A 19,037-nucleotide genomic window follows, 5' to 3' on the forward strand; every position below is an offset into this window, starting at 1 on the left:
CAGCGCTAAAGCTCACTGAGTTGAGTGCTAGACAGAAAAGAAAGGCCTGTTGTATTTCACTTTTTTTTCTTAAAAATTAACCAGTTGGTTACCTGTTAACAGTCAACGGTCTATTAAAAGCAAAATTAACCCAAACTGAAAGACCTTATTCAGAGTTTTAGATATGTGGGGCTGATGAACAAGGGCTATAGCTATGCAGTGACACTCCCCACAGAGACACACACATCTTGTCGTGGAGCTGCAACACAGGTACCCACACAGTGACTCTCTCAAAGGGAAAGGAGCCATAATGGTACTTGTGGTGACTTTCAAAGCTCCACCAGATTATCTGTCTTACCATTGGAGATATGGTAATGATAAGTGGAATTTAACATGGACTTTGTTTTGTGCCTGTCTAGTCTTCCAAACACTCAAAGAGCTTTTTACACCTGCATTCACCCATTCACACAGACGTTCATACACGGTTGGCTGAGGCTACTATATGAGGTGCCACCTGCAACTCCTGAGCCACAGTCGCTCGCCTGGAGTCCAACATCAGCTGCTCGCTTGTTAGCCCTAACTACCAGCTCTACGATGATATCCATGCTTTTCACTCCTCTGTCCTCTGTTGCATTTTTCTTGACATGCTGAGAGGGAGGGTTCTAGTAGAATTGGGGTGTAGTTAGAATAGACTTTATCGTCATTGCACAAGAGTTAGTCTTTAAAGAATACTTCATCCCCAGAATGCCCCAAAGTGATCATTTCTATATCATCATCACATGTGATCCTGGATTGTGAAGAACACTGTTTTTCTTGCATGGCTCCACAGTAAAGGAAGAAACCACAAACTGAGACATTTCTTGATGAATTGTAGTGATGGGGACTGTGTTTATACAACAGCAAAACTATATCAAAACATCCATTTGCAAACTCTCACACAACTCAAGCAGTATTATCCAAGTTTCATTTATCCTGTCGTATGCTCAGTATTTCCCAAAAACTTAATTTTTAAAACATTTCCACAGACAATCATGAGTAGCACACCTGGTCAAGTGCCTGGTTGACCTCTGCCATGCTGATCACATAAAGCGACATGTGAGGGTCAAGGACAGCAGAACTCCTGGCCAATGAACGAGCTGGGAGGCGGTTTTCAATGGAATGCATGAGGGTGCAGAGGCACTGACTTTCTGCTTTCCAAAACATTTTTAAAGGATTTGATTTTTTTTCAAGTAACATGATCAAATATGTATGCATTGCCATTGTAACTTTACTGATGCAGCATCTTAGAGCAGTGAGAGACCAATGTCTAGTGTCTGTTGCACTATAACTGGCTACAAATATGCATGTTCTTTCAGAGTGCAACCCATCCACAGGCACCCACCCTGCATTTCCCAGTGTCTAGTAAAGGGCTGAGACGGAGGAAGAGAGACTCGGTTATTCCCCCTATCCGTGTTGTTGAAAATGACAGAGGACCTTACCCCATGAAAGTAGCTCAGGTAAGAGGAACTAAGCCTGAGAGTCTGACACTGAATTGTATTTTGCATATATGTTTCTGCAAAGAATGACATGTCAGCTTCCACTGCAGTCATTGAACTCCGTGGTGTGTTTTGTCCAGGTCTACTCTGATGAGAAGAAAATAAAGAAGATCTATCACACCATCACTGGTCCAGGAGTTGATGAGGGCCGTATTGGCCTTTTCACAATGGACAGAGATACTGGTAATCTGTATCTCACACAGTCACTGGACAGAGAGGAACAAGACAAGTACACGGTAAGCATCCCGTCTGATGTCAGTTTTATACAAACACTCTTTGTTCACATCTCAGGATTAAACATAAAGTCACCTGGACTTTGTTTAGAATCAGAGTTAAACATAAAAGAGCTTCATATTACTACACATTAATTTGTACTAATCAGCACACTCACAGATGTTTATTCAGAATGTTTAGGCAACTTTTCAGCATGTCTTTAAAGCTATACTTAATAATAATAATAATAATACACTGTATTTATACAGCGCTTTTACAGCTCTCAAAGATGCTTTACATTTAAAACCAAAGAAAAGAAGTACATACATGTAAGTGCAAAGAGATAAACAGAAGACAAGGACAATATAAAACAACAAGGTGCAAAAGCATAGTGCAAAACAAAGAAAAGGAGGGCACATGAGGAACAGAGAACGAAAAGCTAATGTTAAAGGTTAAAAGCGGATTTGAAAAGGTGGGTTTTGAGGAGTGATTTGAAGATTGTATCAAACATTCACCTGTTCGTAATTTGCTCTTTCAGGTAACAGTGGCTATGTTGACTTCAATTCATATAATACAAAAAAAAAATACATTTCCACACCTGAAAAGCAAATGTCCAAAGAAGCCTCACATCATGTTCCATTATGTCCCAAAAATATCAAATATCCAAACTATGGCTAAATGCGTATCTTGTGTCACAATGTTGTGCTCACCATACATGAGGCTCCTGTATGTGATTTCAGACTATTGTAATTCTCATTTTCTTGCATGACTCAGTCATGTTTAAATTTCCCTGTTTTTCTTGATCATTAAGATGCCAGGATTATTACTGTTATATTACATAAAATTATCTGACTCTCAGAAACACATACAAAACTAAACTTGATTAACTTCAAAGCCTTTCATTTTAAGTAAAAACAAACCATCAGTTGGTGACAGGGTGATACTGTACCCACACCTTCCACGTCAGTAACCTATCATTATGTATGGTCCATGCCCAACTCTGCAAAGAGACCTGTTATTTAGTCATTGTCAGGAAATAGAATGTCCACTATTTTCTAAACTGATGGGAGATTGTATAGACCTGTAGGATCACAATGCCCAGTGCAGTCTGTAGTTTCACTATGGCATAGTTTTCTTCTTTAGGAAGAACAAATAGACAGATAAATCAGTGATTTGGTGTAAAACCAGTGGCAGGATTGTGTATTATTTCACCCATGTGAGTGCTAGTGATGTGACATGAAAGCACCTGCATGGATTATTCTTGCATGTGTTATAATAAAAATGTGTTTGTTGCATGCAGTTTCAGGCACATGCTACGTATCAGGACAGTTCAGAAATTGCTGAGGAGCCTGTGGATATTGTAGTGATAGTAGTTGACCAGAATGACAACAAACCTGCTTTCACTCAAGACACCTTCCAAGGAGAAGTTGCTGAGGCCTCACCAATAGGTACTGTCAGTAGATGTCATTTTAACCTGAAAAAGATGTTTGTTAGCGTTCAACAGTATGTTTCACTTTCACAGGACAAAAGAGCAGATAGAACTTCTACTGTTTGACCTAAAACTTTTATATAGAGAAAACAGAAATCCAGGACTTGCTCCAACACAGTGGGGAGGGGGAAGGAATGAATACTGGTTAAGTGGGACAGTTAAGCATCATCATTTTTATCTTGTGTTGGTATATATTTCCAATACCAAAAATCAACTCCGAGCTCTTCATAAGCAAGTAAGTGATTAAAAAAATATAGGTTCTGTGGCTATGACATCATGTCCGGGGGTGTGCCACACCATATTCAACACCCTTGCAGCGAACCACAATGGAAAGCAAAATGACATAGTGTTCTGGAGTGAATAATATTATGGTTATAAACATTTTTAAAAGAATGCCAGAATTTTAAAAATTCACATCCCTTTTATCTTTGTTTTAATGGGGTTTTCGACACTGTCCCAGTCAATAGCATACTGTTAAATGGGCAATTCTGTGTAGAGAACTGTAGTTTCAGATGGCACAATTGGTGCATGCATGTGTGCGTGCGTGCATACGCGTGCATGCATGCGTGCGTCCTACTAGACCAATCAGCCTAATATTTGTATATATATATTTTTTTATTATTTTGTGACTGCATGCTTAAGGACCTCTCATGGTTGTGTAATTCACAGTTGTTGAAAAACCTGTTTGATTTATAGTTTTATAGTGTCATTGACTGCTGACTCGACACTCTTCTTAACAGGCCGGTAAGAGCCGCAAGTTATCAACAAACAAAAGCAAAAGCATGAAACAAAAAGCAACTCCAGCAATTGTCTCAGCTGTTGCAGGCCACATTTTGGCCTTTGTCGTGGCTCACACTGACATCCATAGAAAAGTGTGGTCTCATTTTGAACTGGAGCATCTTCAGATTGATCTCATACCTCATATGCTATGAGCCACTAAAGTTAGGCATGATGCAAGATGAATAAATGCTTGTTTTTTGATGCCATCTTGACTGTAAGAGACCTGGAAAGGACAATTCCACCAGACGCAGCTGCGCTGCCTTCAGCTGCAACCCACTTTCCATTCATCCGTTCTTTATACTGTGTCATACCACAATAGGATCATTTCAGTGCCACAACACACCACTATACACCACAATCAACAGTCGTATTTTAAGGTTGGAAAGAAAAATAGCCTACTATTAGCCCTGTATGGCCCAGCTTTATTTTGTAAATCACCTCTTTAATGATGAAGTGCTCTGAATACTTTGACAAAGCTCTGTACTTAGTTTTCACTTCTGACTTCTCTCTCTCCAGGTTTTGAGGTGATTCAGGTTGTGGCCACAGATCTTGACCAGCCAGATACTGACAACTCAGATATCCGCTACAGTATTAGAAGCCAGGAGCCAACATTGCCTAGTGACTCCCTGTTTGTCATCAACCCAGTCACTGGAGTCATCAGAGTTAATGCTAGTGGGCTAGACAGAGAGGTGAGGTTTCTAAAACATATTTCATCTGTCTTAGTGTGCTTTCCTACCCAACTATTGAAATAATCTTTATTTCAAACAAGCAACCTCTGGAGGCAAGCAACAAGTGCATCAACACCAACCGAGAAGCTGATTTGTTTATTGTGTGAACCCAAAGTGACCTGTATAGGAAAACTGTAATTGTAGATATGTAACATAAGTATGAAACTACTGATCAGGCTCTCACACATTTGATTAGGGAGCTGTCATGGAAGAGTTTATATAGCCATCTGCTATTGGCTGATCATGACAGGTAGGGTTGGAAAGATTAAATGAAACATATCTGGAAATCAATACATAAGTGACAAATTGAAATACATTGATGCAAAACCACAGGTTTGGGAAATTGGTTAGCATAGGCAGAAAACAAAACATCCCATAGAGACAGAGCGCAGCGTGTCGTACCACACCAACTACAGGGGAAAACAGTTAGTGCCACAGCGGACTGAAACACTAAAAAAAGGCCTGTAGCTAGCTAAAAACATTGGAATTCAGCTGTCAAATGATTGTTGTAACACCCTGTGTCTACCAGAGAGAAAAAGTCTCAAAGTCAATATTGTCGGTCTACCTCAGTAGTGGGGATATGATCCCACTGAATGGCCAGAAGTGAAATATTGTGATATTGACACCTATTTGATAGATTAACCAGGTAAGGTCATCATTTAATCTTTAATATCAAAACCAGGCTTTGCATAGCTTAGTTAGCTTCAGCTTACAGTTTGGATTGTTAATCAAGCAAAATGTTTGTTGCATATAGATTGACATCCCACAGGGTAAGTTACAATACCACTCTTAGCTGGAGCCAATATTTAGAACGACAGAAGGAATCATCATGTGACATTACACCAGCCGGGGCTAATGGGGATGTCATTAGTTTTTCAGCTATTTAAAGTTTCTGAATGGATTGACTGAGTCTGTTAATGACAACAAAAAGTCTTCCAGTTGATGAGTTAAACTCATTGTGTGTCTCTTCTAACAGAAATACCCAAATTACACTCTAGTGGTACAAGCAGCAGACATGATGGGAGAAGGGTGGATTGGAGAAGCAAAAGTGATCCTTACTGTCACAGATAGGAACGACAATGCTCCGGCCTTCACTCAGCACTCTGTAAGTACAGTGTAATTGTGACTGGAAAATTACTTACTTAACACCTCCCCAGTGAAGCAGTTCTCCAATCATAGCTTCGCATCCATAACTAGGCACAGCAGATGTGTCCAGCTTCAGAGTAGTGTTCATGGGGCTGTAGAAGGAACAATAGTCAGTGTTTTTTTAAGTAATGGCTTTAAAGGTGACAATGTATGAACCGCCAATTCATCCAACTTTTTGGCAATAACAGCTTTGCATAATCATTTTTTGGTAATGTAGTAGGTTGTATGCAATAAAGACTACTCTTGCATTATCTTTACATCTTTAACAATACATTTCACATGTGATGACAAATCTTACACTAAGAGATCTGTTTGATATGGGGAGGTGAGTTTTAAGCACATGTTGGCCTAACTTAAGCTTGATATAGACTGTGCCCCCAGACAGCCCAAAATTGCTGAGCAATAGATGAGCAACATGAGCAACATGACCAACAATTGCAAATGAGCAACATGAAAAAACGTGGTAATATCTTTGGTCATGGCTCTAAAACGGTGGTCCTACATCGCACAGTGAGAGGTTCATGGTTGTTGTCACGGTCTTAAATTCTGACAGTGTCATAAATTTGAGATGACCATCTCACAGTGTGACTGCTGTGATAACCTATGTCTACTAACCAACCAAAGAAATGCAGCATGAAATAACACTAACGTTAAACGCTGGTGATTGCTAAAGGCTAGTAGATACTAATAAATACAAACTTCAAACTTCCAAAATCGGCATGCCAAGTTAGCCTCTTTTCCCCAGCCACGACCATGTCCACATTCTCCTCCTCTTCTTCTTCAGACTTTTTTTTAAACACACATAAATGCCACTATAGCAAGGGCTCGATTCATGTTTGTTTTCATTTTTCTCTTACCACTTCAGCGGAGTGAATGGATGGCGCACGTTTTGTTCTTGTGTATTGACGTCAATGGCCTACGTCGTAGTCAGTAGGCATTGTCATCGTACAGTCTCCATACATCAGACTTGATGTCCTGCCCAAGTTTATTAGATCCATGTCCCACAGTGTATCTTGCACTAAACTTATAAGATTGTAAAAATCTCACAGTCTGTGGGAGACTTTAAGTGAAAAACATCAAACAGAAAATCCCATAGCTGTGCAGGGAAGTAATGAACTCAACTGCTTGATGATGCAGGGTGGCTGGGCTTAGCCTTAGACATAGGCTGAGGAGCTTGGACATCCGGAGGGAGCTCGGAGTGAAGCCGCTGCTCCTTCACGTCGAAAGGGGTTAGTTGAGGTGGTTTGGGCATCTGATCAGGATGCCTCCTAGGTGCCTCCCGCTGGAGGTATTCCGGGATGTCCCACTGGTAGGAGGGCTCGGGGCAGACCCAGAGCATGCTGGAGGGATTACATATCTCATCTGGCCTGGGAACGCCTTGGGGTTCCGCAGGAGGAGCTGGAAAGCATTGCTGGGGAGAGGGATGTCTGAGGTGCTTTGCTCGGCCTGCTGTCCCTGCGACCCAGCCTGGATAAGCGGATGGATGGATGGATGGATGGATGGATAGATAGATGGACATAACTTCTCAATGCCAGAAAGACAGAGGTGTATTGGATTGTCCCAGCTAAAGGCTGAAGGAATTGAGCCTGGGAGAAAAGGTAAGTCCAAATTGCTCCGAAGAACCATCCCGGCCTGAAGTCATCATGAAAGACGACATTGGACAGTGGTGCATTGTGAACTATGATGATGAACCCTACCCAAAAATCATCCTGGATGTTGAAGATGATGTGAAATGCATTTACAAGAATGGGACCAACAAGTTCTACTGGCCAAGTCCACGAGATGATATTAGTTGGAACAGAGATGACCAGATTGTGTGCCTTATGAGGGAGCCACAGCCTCTAAATAGGAGGTCCTTCCAGCTGGAGAATACAGTGTGGCATGTCTTAGGAAAACACCTGGGTTGCTGCTTTGTGAAACAGGCTGTGATGTATATCTCTGGACAGTACTTTTGCAGGGCGTGCCAAGGCACTTAAATTCTCCAGCAAAACCATGACTGAGCTGAAAACAGGGGATTACACAGAGGTTTAAATGGTAATGTTAATAATTAATGTTGTTATTAATGTTGTTAAATAATGATTAGAAATGTTTATGTTCATTATCAAATGTCAAATGTTCATGTGAATCTTAATTAAATTTCTTTTCTTTAATGAAATGTGTTGTTGCTCACTGGTGTAAGGTCCACTCTGTTATGGTCCTGTGTGTTTTTTAATGAAAATTAAATCAACAAATATTCAGCATATCTTAGTGGCTACTTGGATGCTATGAATTGGCAAAATGAAATCATTTAAATATGGGACCAATTCCATTGAAATTCCCTTTAACTTGGAAAGAAATGTGTTGAAATTAGATTGTGCCTTAAACTAGAGACTTTTTTCAAAGTAATGGTTGTTTGTGAGTACTTGTATAAAATATTTCAAGGACAAAGTAAGGGATATTTTAACTCTTAGAAAATATGAATATTATAATGCTATGTGTGCATTCAAAACACATTTTAAAAGGGATGGGAATGTCCTGTAATAAGGTGGACATTTGGTCTCTGTCACATGCAAGCTGGACAAATATGTTTTAGTTTAACAGGCCCTAATTTAGATAAAAATAATAATATCATGTAAAATTGTATATATTTTGATGGAATTAAACAAGGCTGAAATGGCAACGAATAGTAGGAATAACCCAACAGGCAAGACTGATCAGCTAGCCAGGGCTAATGTTAGCTTACCAGTGGAGACCAGAGGTTGAGCAATGGGGACTATGTTTCTACATGCTAACCTGGCTGGATGGCTGTCTGTTCTCAAAGCAAACAGAAAGTAAAATAAAATGCAAGACATACATCACAAAACATTCAAATTTTACCACTGAAAAGTGCTTTGACATGCAGCGCTAAAGCTCACTGAGTTGAGTGCTAGACAGAAAAGAAAGGCCTGTTGTATTTCACTTTTTTTTCTTAAAAATTAACCGGTTGGTTACCTGTTAACAGTCAACAGTCTATTAAAAGCAAAATTAACCCAAACTGAAAGATCTTATTCAGAGTTTTAGATATGTGGGGCTGATGAACAAGGGCTATAGCTATGCAGTGACACTCCCCACAGAGACACACACATCTTGTCGTGGAGCTGCAACGCAGGTACCCACACAGTGACTCTCTCAAAGGGAAAGGAGCCATAATAGTACTTGTGGTGACTTTCAAAGCTCCACCAGATTATCTGTCTTACCATTGGAGATATGGTAATGATAAGTGGAATTTAACATGGACTTTGTTTTGTGCCTGTCTAGTCTTCCAAACACTCAAAGAGCTTTTTACACCTGCATTCACCCATTCACACAGACGTTCATACACGGTTGGCTGAGGCTACTATATGAGGTGCCACCTGCAACTCCTGAGCCACAGTCGCTCGCCTGGAGTCCAACATCAGCTGCTCGCTTGTTAGCCCTAACTACCAGCTCTACGATGATATCCATGCTTTTCAATCCTCTGTCCTCTGTTGCATTTTTCTTGACATGCTGAGAGGGAGGGTTCTAGTAGAATTGGGGTGTAGTTAGAATAGACTTTATCGTCATTGCACAAGAGTTAGTCTTTAAAGAATACTTCATCCCCAGAATGCCCCAAAGTGATCATTTCTATATCATCATCACATGTGATCCTGGATTGTGAAGAACACTGTTTTTCTTGCATGGCTCCACAGTAAAGGAAGAAACCACAAACTGAGACATTTCTTGATGAATTGTAGTGATGGGGACTGTGTTTATACAACAGCAAAACTATATCAAAACATCCATTTGCAAACTCTCACACAACTCAAGCAGTATTATCCAAGTTTCATTTATCCTGTCGTATGCTCAGTATTTCCCAAAAACTTAATTTTTAAAACATTTCCACAGACAATCATGAGTAGCACACCTGGTCAAGTGCCTGGTTGACCTCTGCCATGCTGATCACATAAAGCGACATGTGAGGGTCAAGGACAGCAGAACTCCTGGCCAATGAACGAGCTGGGAGGCGGTTTTCAATGGAATGCATGAGGGTGCAGAGGCACTGACTTTCTGCTTTCCAAAACATTTTTAAAGGATTTGATTTTTTTTCAAGTAACATGATCAAATATGTATGCATTGCCATTGTAACTTTACTGATGCAGCATCTTAGAGCAGTGAGAGACCAATGTCTAGTGTCTGTTGCACTATAACTGGCTACAAATATGCATGTTCTTTCAGAGTGCAACCCATCCACAGGCACCCACCCTGCATTTCCCAGTGTCTAGTAAAGGGCTGAGACGGAGGAAGAGAGACTCGGTTATTCCCCCTATCCGTGTTGTTGAAAATGACAGAGGACCTTACCCCATGAAAGTAGCTCAGGTAAGAGGAACTAAGCCTGAGAGTCTGACACTGAATTGTATTTTGCATATATGTTTCTGCAAAGAATGACATGTCAGCTTCCACTGCAGTCATTGAACTCCGTGGTGTGTTTTGTCCAGGTCTACTCTGATGAGAAGAAAATAAAGAAGATCTATCACACCATCACTGGTCCAGGAGTTGATGAGGGCCGTATTGGCCTTTTCACAATGGACAGAGATACTGGTAATCTGTATCTCACACAGTCACTGGACAGAGAGGAACAAGACAAGTACACGGTAAGCATCCCGTCTGATGTCAGTTTTATACAAACACTCTTTGTTCACATCTCAGGATTAAGCATAAAGTCACCTGGACTTTGTTTAGAATCAGAGTTAAACATAAAAGAGCTTCATATTACTACACATTAATTTGTACTAATCAGCACACTCACAGATGTTTATTCAGAATGTTTAGGCAACTTTTCAGCATGTCTTTAAAGCTATACTTAATAATAATAATAATAATACACTGTATTTATACAGCGCTTTTACAGCTCTCAAAGATGCTTTACATTTAAAACCAAAGAAAAGAAGTACATACATGTAAGTGCAAAGAGATAAACAGAAGACAAGGACAATATAAAACAACAAGGTGCAAAAGCATAGTGCAAAACAAAGAAAAGGAGGGCACATGAGGAACAGAGAACGAAAAGCTAATGTTAAAGGTTAAAAGCGGATTTGAAAAGGTGGGTTTTGAGGAGTGATTTGAAGATTGTATCAAACATTCACCTGTTCGTAATTTGCTCTTTCAGGTAACAGTGGCTATGTTGACTTCAATTCATATAATACAAAAAAAAAATACATTTCCACACCTGAAAAGCAAATGTCCAAAGAAGCCTCACATCATGTTCCATTATGTCCCAAAAATATCAAATATCCAAACTATGGCTAAATGCGTATCTTGTGTCACAATGTTGTGCTCACCATACATGAGGCTCCTGTATGTGATTTCAGACTATTGTAATTCTCATTTTCTTGCATGACTCAGTCATGTTTAAATTTCCCTGTTTTTCTTGATCATTAAGATGCCAGGATTATTACTGTTATATTACATAAAATTATCTGACTCTCAGAAACACATACAAAACTAAACTTGATTAACTTCAAAGCCTTTCATTTTAAGTAAAAACAAACCATCAGTTGGTGACAGGGTGATACTGTACCCACACCTTCCACGTCAGTAACCTATCATTATGTATGGTCCATGCCCAACTCTGCAAAGAGACCTGTTATTTAGTCATTGTCAGGAAATAGAATGTCCACTATTTTCTAAACTGATGGGAGATTGTATAGACCTGTAGGATCACAATGCCCAGTGCAGTCTGTAGTTTCACTATGGCATAGTTTTCTTCTTTAGGAAGAACAAATAGACAGATAAATCAGTGATTTGGTGTAAAACCAGTGGCAGGATTGTGTATTATTTCACCCATGTGAGTGCTAGTGATGTGACATGAAAGCACCTGCATGGATTATTCTTGCATGTGTTATAATAAAAATGTGTTTGTTGCATGCAGTTTCAGGCACATGCTACGTATCAGGACAGTTCAGAAATTGCTGAGGAGCCTGTGGATATTGTAGTGATAGTAGTTGACCAGAATGACAACAAACCTGCTTTCACTCAAGACACCTTCCAAGGAGAAGTTGCTGAGGCCTCACCAATAGGTACTGTCAGTAGATGTCATTTTAACCTGAAAAAGATGTTTGTTAGCGTTCAACAGTATGTTTCACTTTCACAGGACAAAAGAGCAGATAGAACTTCTACTGTTTGACCTAAAACTTTTATATAGAGAAAACAGAAATCCAGGACTTGCTCCAACACAGTGGGGAGGGGGAAGGAATGAATACTGGTTAAGTGGGACAGTTAAGCATCATCATTTTTATCTTGTGTTGGTATATATTTCCAATACCAAAAATCAACTCCGAGCTCTTCATAAGCAAGTAAGTGATTAAAAAAATATAGGTTCTGTGGCTATGACATCATGTCCGGGGGTGTGCCACACCATATTCAACACCCTTGCAGCGAACCACAATGGAAAGCAAAATGACATAGTGTTCTGGAGTGAATAATATTATGGTTATAAACATTTTTAAAAGAATGCCAGAATTTTAAAAATTCACATCCCTTTTATCTTTGTTTTAATGGGGTTTTCGACACTGTCCCAGTCAATAGCATACTGTTAAATGGGCAATTCTGTGTAGAGAACTGTAGTTTCAGATGGCACAATTGGTGCATGCATGTGTGCGTGCGTGCATACGCGTGCATGCATGCGTGCGTCCTACTAGACCAATCAGCCTAATATTTGTATATATATATTTTTTTATTATTTTGTGACTGCATGCTTAAGGACCTCTCATGGTTGTGTAATTCACAGTTGTTGAAAAACCTGTTTGATTTATAGTTTTATAGTGTCATTGACTGCTGACTCGACACTCTTCTTAACAGGCCGGTAAGAGCCGCAAGTTATCAACAAACAAAAGCAAAAGCATGAAACAAAAAGCAACTCCAGCAATTGTCTCAGCTGTTGCAGGCCACATTTTGGCCTTTGTCGTGGCTCACACTGACATCCATAGAAAAGTGTGGTCTCATTTTGAACTGGAGCATCTTCAGATTGATCTCATACCTCATATGCTATGAGCCACTAAAGTTAGGCATGATGCAAGATGAATAAATGCTTGTTTTTTGATGCCATCTTGACTGTAAGAGACCTGGAAAGGACAATTCCACCAGACGCAGCTGCGCTGCCTTCAGCTGCAACCCACTTTCCATTCATCCGTTCTTTATACTGTGTCATACCACAATAGGATCATTTCAGTGCCACAACACACCACTATACACCACAATCAACAGTCGTATTTTAAGGTTGGAAAGAAAAATAGCCTACTATTAGCCCTGTATGGCCCAGCTTTATTTTGTAAATCACCTCTTTAATGATGAAGTGCTCTGAATACTTTGACAAAGCTCTGTACTTAGTTTTCACTTCTGACTTCTCTCTCTCCAGGTTTTGAGGTGATTCAGGTTGTGGCCACAGATCTTGACCAGCCAGATACTGACAACTCAGATATCCGCTACAGTATTAGAAGCCAGGAGCCAACATTGCCTAGTGACTCCCTGTTTGTCATCAACCCAGTCACTGGAGTCATCAGAGTTAATGCTAGTGGGCTAGACAGAGAGGTGAGGTTTCTAAAACATATTTCATCTGTCTTAGTGTGCTTTCCTACCCAACTATTGAAATAATCTTTATTTCAAACAAGCAACCTCTGGAGGCAAGCAACAAGTGCATCAACACCAACCGAGAAGCTGATTTGTTTATTGTGTGAACCCAAAGTGACCTGTATAGGAAAACTGTAATTGTAGATATGTAACATAAGTATGAAACTACTGATCAGGCTCTCACACATTTGATTAGGGAGCTGTCATGGAAGAGTTTATATAGCCATCTGCTATTGGCTGATCATGACAGGTAGGGTTGGAAAGATTAAATGAAACATATCTGGAAATCAATACATAAGTGACAAATTGAAATACATTGATGCAAAACCACAGGTTTGGGAAATTGGTTAGCATAGGCAGAAAACAAAACATCCCATAGAGACAGAGCGCAGCGTGTCGTACCACACCAACTACAGGGGAAAACAGTTAGTGCCACAGCGGACTGAAACACTAAAAAAAGGCCTGTAGCTAGCTAAAAACATTGGAATTCAGCTGTCAAATGATTGTTGTAACACCCTGTGTCTACCAGAGAGAAAAAGTCTCAAAGTCAATATTGTCGGTCTACCTCAGTAGTGGGGATATGATCCCACTGAATGGCCAGAAGTGAAATATTGTGATATTGACACCTATTTGATAGATTAACCAGGTAAGGTCATCATTTAATCTTTAATATCAAAACCAGGCTTTGCATAGCTTAGTTAGCTTCAGCTTACAGTTTGGATTGTTAATCAAGCAAAATGTTTGTTGCATATAGATTGACATCCCACAGGGTAAGTTACAATACCACTCTTAGCTGGAGCCAATATTTAGAACGACAGAAGGAATCATCATGTGACATTACACCAGCCGGGGCTAATGGGGATGTCATTAGTTTTTCAGCTATTTAAAGTTTCTGAATGGATTGACTGAGTCTGTTAATGACAACAAAAAGTCTTCCAGTTGATGAGTTAAACTCATTGTGTGTCTCTTCTAACAGAAATACCCAAATTACACTCTAGTGGTACAAGCAGCAGACATGATGGGAGAAGGGTGGATTGGAGAAGCAAAAGTGATCCTTACTGTCACAGATAGGAACGACAATGCTCCGGCCTTCACTCAGCACTCTGTAAGTACAGTGTAATTGTGACTGGAAAATTACTTACTTAACACCTCCCCAGTGAAGCAGTTCTCCAATCATAGCTTCGCATCCATAACTAGGCACAGCAGATGTGTCCAGCTTCAGAGTAGTGTTCATGGGGCTGTAGAAGGAACAATAGTCAGTGTTTTTTTAAGTAATGGCTTTAAAGGTGACAATGTATGAACCGCCAATTCATCCAACTTTTTGGCAATAACAGCTTTGCATAATCATTTTTTGGTAATGTAGTAGGTTGTATGCAATAAAGACTACTCTTGCATTATCTTTACATCTTTAACAATACATTTCACATGTGATGACAAATCTTACACTAAGAGATCTGTTTGATATGGGGAGGTGAGTTTTAAGCACATGTTGGCCTAACTTAAGCTTGATATAGACTGTGCCCCCAGACAGCCCAAAATTGCTGAGCAATAGATGAGCAACATGAGCAACATGACCAACAATTGCAAATGAGCAACATGAAAAAACGTGGTAATATCTTTGGTCATGGCTCTAAAACGGTGGTCCTACATCGCACAGTGAGAGGTTCATGGTTGTTGTCACGGTCTTAAATTCTGACAGTGTCATAAATTTGAGATGACCATCTCACAGTGTGACTGCTGTGATAACCTATGTCTACTAACCAACCAAAGAAATGCAGCATGAAATAACACTAACGTTAAACGCTGGTGATTGCTAAAGGCTAGTAGATACTAATAAATACAAACTTCAAACTTCCAAAATCGGCATGCCAAGTTAGCCTCTTTTCCCCAGCCACGACCATGTCCACATTCTCCTCCTCTTCTTCTTCAGACTTTTTTTTAAACACACATAAATGCCACTATAGCAAGGGCTCGATTCATGTTTGTTTTCATTTTTCTCTTACCACTTCAGCGGAGTGAATGGATGGCGCACGTTTTGTTCTTGTGTATTGACGTCAATGGCCTACGTCGTAGTCAGTAGGCATTGTCATCGTACAGTCTCCATACATCAGACTTGATGTCCTGCCCAAGTTTATTAGATCCATGTCCCACAGTGTATCTTGCACTAAACTTATAAGATTGTAAAAATCTCACAGTCTGTGGGAGACTTTAAGTGAAAAACATCAAACAGAAAATCCCATAGCTGTGCAGGGAAGTAATGAACTCAACTGCTTGATGATGCAGGGTGGCTGGGCTTAGCCTTAGACATAGGCTGAGGAGCTTGGACATCCGGAGGGAGCTCGGAGTGAAGCCGCTGCTCCTTCACGTCGAAAGGGGTTAGTTGAGGTGGTTTGGGCATCTGATCAGGATGCCTCCTAGGTGCCTCCCGCTGGAGGTATTCCGGGATGTCCCACTGGTAGGAGGGCTCGGGGCAGACCCAGAGCATGCTGGAGGGATTACATATCTCATCTGGCCTGGGAACGCCTTGGGGTTCCGCAGGAGGAGCTGGAAAGCATTGCTGGGGAGAGGGATGTCTGAGGTGCTTTGCTCGGCCTGCTGTCCCTGCGACCCAGCCTGGATAAGCGGATGGATGGATGGATGGATGGATGGATAGATAGATGGACATAACTTCTCAATGCCAGAAAGACAGAGGTGTATTGGATTGTCCCAGCTAAAGGCTGAAGGAATTGAGCCTGGGAGAAAAGGTAAGTCCAAATTGCTCCGAAGAACCATCCCGGCCTGAAGTCATCATGAAAGACGACATTGGACAGTGGTGCATTGTGAACTATGATGATGAACCCTACCCAAAAATCATCCTGGATGTTGAAGATGATGTGAAATGCATTTACAAGAATGGGACCAACAAGTTCTACTGGCCAAGTCCACGAGATGATATTAGTTGGAACAGAGATGACCAGATTGTGTGCCTTATGAGGGAGCCACAGCCTCTAAATAGGAGGTCCTTCCAGCTGGAGAATACAGTGTGGCATGTCTTAGGAAAACACCTGGGTTGCTGCTTTGTGAAACAGGCTGTGATGTATATCTCTGGACAGTACTTTTGCAGGGCGTGCCAAGGCACTTAAATTCTCCAGCAAAACCATGACTGAGCTGAAAACAGGGGATTACACAGAGGTTTAAATGGTAATGTTAATAATTAATGTTGTTATTAATGTTGTTAAATAATGATTAGAAATGTTTATGTTCATTATCAAATGTCAAATGTTCATGTGAATCTTAATTAAATTTCTTTTCTTTAATGAAATGTGTTGTTGCTCACTGGTGTAAGGTCCACTCTGTTATGGTCCTGTGTGTTTTTTAATGAAAATTAAATCAACAAATATTCAGCATATCTTAGTGGCTACTTGGATGCTATGAATTGGCAAAATGAAATCATTTAAATATGGGACCAATTCCATTGAAATTCCCTTTAACTTGGAAAGAAATGTGTTGAAATTAGATTGTGCCTTAAACTAGAGACTTTTTTCAAAGTAATGGTTGTTTGTGAGTACTTGTATAAAATATTTCAAGGACAAAGTAAGGGATATTTTAACTCTTAGAAAATATGAATATTATAATGCTATGTGTGCATTCAAAACACATTTTAAAAGGGATGGGAATGTCCTGTAATAAGGTGGACATTTGGTCTCTGTCACATGCAAGCTGGACAAATATGTTTTAGTTTAACAGGCCCTAATTTAGATAAAAATAATAATATCATGTAAAATTGTATATATTTTGATGGAATTAAACAAGGCTGAAATGGCAACGAATAGTAGGAATAACCCAACAGGCAAGACTGATCAGCTAGCCAGGGCTAATGTTAGCTTACCAGTGGAGACCAGAGGTTGAGCAATGGGGACTATGTTTCTACATGCTAACCTGGCTGGATGGCTGTCTGTTCTCAAAGCAAACAGAAAGTAAAATAAAATGCAAGACATACATCACAAAACATTCAAATTTTACCACTGAAAAGTGCTTTGACATGCAGCGCTAAAGCTCACTGAGTTGAGTGCTAGACAGAAAAGAAAGGCCTGTTGTATTTCACTTTTTTTTCTTAAAAATTAACCGGTTGGTTACCTGTTAACAGTCAACAGTCTATTAAAAGCAAAATTAACCCAAACTGAAAGATCTTATTCAGAGTTTTAGATATGTGGGGCTGATGAACAAGGGCTATAGCTATGCAGTGACACTCCCCACAGAGACACACACATCTTGTCGTGGAGCTGCAACGCAGGTACCCACACAGTGACTCTCTCAAAGGGAAAGGAGCCATAATAGTACTTGTGGTGACTTTCAAAGCTCCACCAGATTATCTGTCTTACCATTGGAGATATGGTAATGATAAGTGGAATTTAACATGGACTTTGTTTTGTGCCTGTCTAGTCTTCCAAACACTCAAAGAGCTTTTTACACCTGCATTCACCCATTCACACAGACGTTCATACACGGTTGGCTGAGGCTACTATATGAGGTGCCACCTGCAACTCCTGAGCCACAGTCGCTCGCCTGGAGTCCAACATCAGCTGCTCGCTTGTTAGCCCTAACTACCAGCTCTACGATGATATCCATGCTTTTCAATCCTCTGTCCTCTGTTGCATTTTTCTTGACATGCTGAGAGGGAGGGTTCTAGTAGAATTGGGGTGTAGTTAGAATAGACTTTATCGTCATTGCACAAGAGTTAGTCTTTAAAGAATACTTCATCCCCAGAATGCCCCAAAGTGATCATTTCTATATCATCATCACATGTGATCCTGGATTGTGAAGAACACTGTTTTTCTTGCATGGCTCCACAGTAAAGGAAGAAACCACAAACTGAGACATTTCTTGATGAATTGTAGTGATGGGGACTGTGTTTATACAACAGCAAAACTATATCAAAACATCCATTTGCAAACTCTCACACAACTCAAGCAGTATTATCCAAGTTTCATTTATCCTGTCGTATGCTCAGTATTTCCCAAAAACTTAATTTTTAAAACATTTCCACAGACAATCATGAGTAGCACACCTGGTCAAGTGCCTGGTTGACCTCTGCCATGCTGATCACATAAAGCGACATGTGAGGGTCAAGGACAGCAGAACTCCTGGCCAATGAACGAGCTGGGAGGCGGTTTTCAATGGAATGCATGAGGGTGCAGAGGCACTGACTTTCTGCTTTCCAAAACATTTTTAAAGGATTTGATTTTTTTTCAAGTAACATGATCAAATATGTATGCATTGCCATTGTAACTTTACTGATGCAGCATCTTAGAGCAGTGAGAGACCAATGTCTAGTGTCTGTTGCACTATAACTGGCTACAAATATGCATGTTCTTTCAGAGTGCAACCCATCCACAGGCACCCACCCTGCATTTCCCAGTGTCTAGTAAAGGGCTGAGACGGAGGAAGAGAGACTCGGTTATTCCCCCTATCCGTGTTGTTGAAAATGACAGAGGACCTTACCCCATGAAAGTAGCTCAGGTAAGAGGAACTAAGCCTGAGAGTCTGACACTGAATTGTATTTTGCATATATGTTTCTGCAAAGAA

The 19,037-nt window shown here is 40.3% G+C and overlaps 1 protein-coding gene across 1 annotated transcript in view; it reads left to right on the top strand.

Annotated features, from left to right (window-relative positions):
- The first annotated feature begins 646 nt into the window (after positions 1-646).
- Positions 647-19,037, top strand: part of LOC144458438 (protocadherin Fat 4-like) — a 34,280-nt gene continuing 15,889 nt past the window's right edge. The window contains exons 1-11 of the mRNA XM_078160938.1: positions 647-1,475; positions 1,595-1,750; positions 3,028-3,175; positions 4,513-4,685; positions 5,701-5,811; positions 10,101-10,223; positions 10,343-10,498; positions 11,776-11,923; positions 13,261-13,433; positions 14,449-14,589; positions 18,786-18,971. Of these exons, the coding sequence (XP_078017064.1) occupies positions 1,323-1,475; positions 1,595-1,750; positions 3,028-3,175; positions 4,513-4,685; positions 5,701-5,811; positions 10,101-10,223; positions 10,343-10,498; positions 11,776-11,923; positions 13,261-13,433; positions 14,449-14,589; positions 18,786-18,971 (1,668 nt within the window). The 5' untranslated portion in view covers positions 647-1,322. The remainder of the gene's footprint in view (positions 1,476-1,594; positions 1,751-3,027; positions 3,176-4,512; positions 4,686-5,700; positions 5,812-10,100; positions 10,224-10,342; positions 10,499-11,775; positions 11,924-13,260; positions 13,434-14,448; positions 14,590-18,785; positions 18,972-19,037) is intronic.

Source organism: Epinephelus lanceolatus, chromosome 17 (assembly GCF_041903045.1).
Source record: "Epinephelus lanceolatus isolate andai-2023 chromosome 17, ASM4190304v1, whole genome shotgun sequence".
NCBI lineage: Eukaryota > Metazoa > Chordata > Actinopteri > Perciformes > Serranidae > Epinephelus > Epinephelus lanceolatus.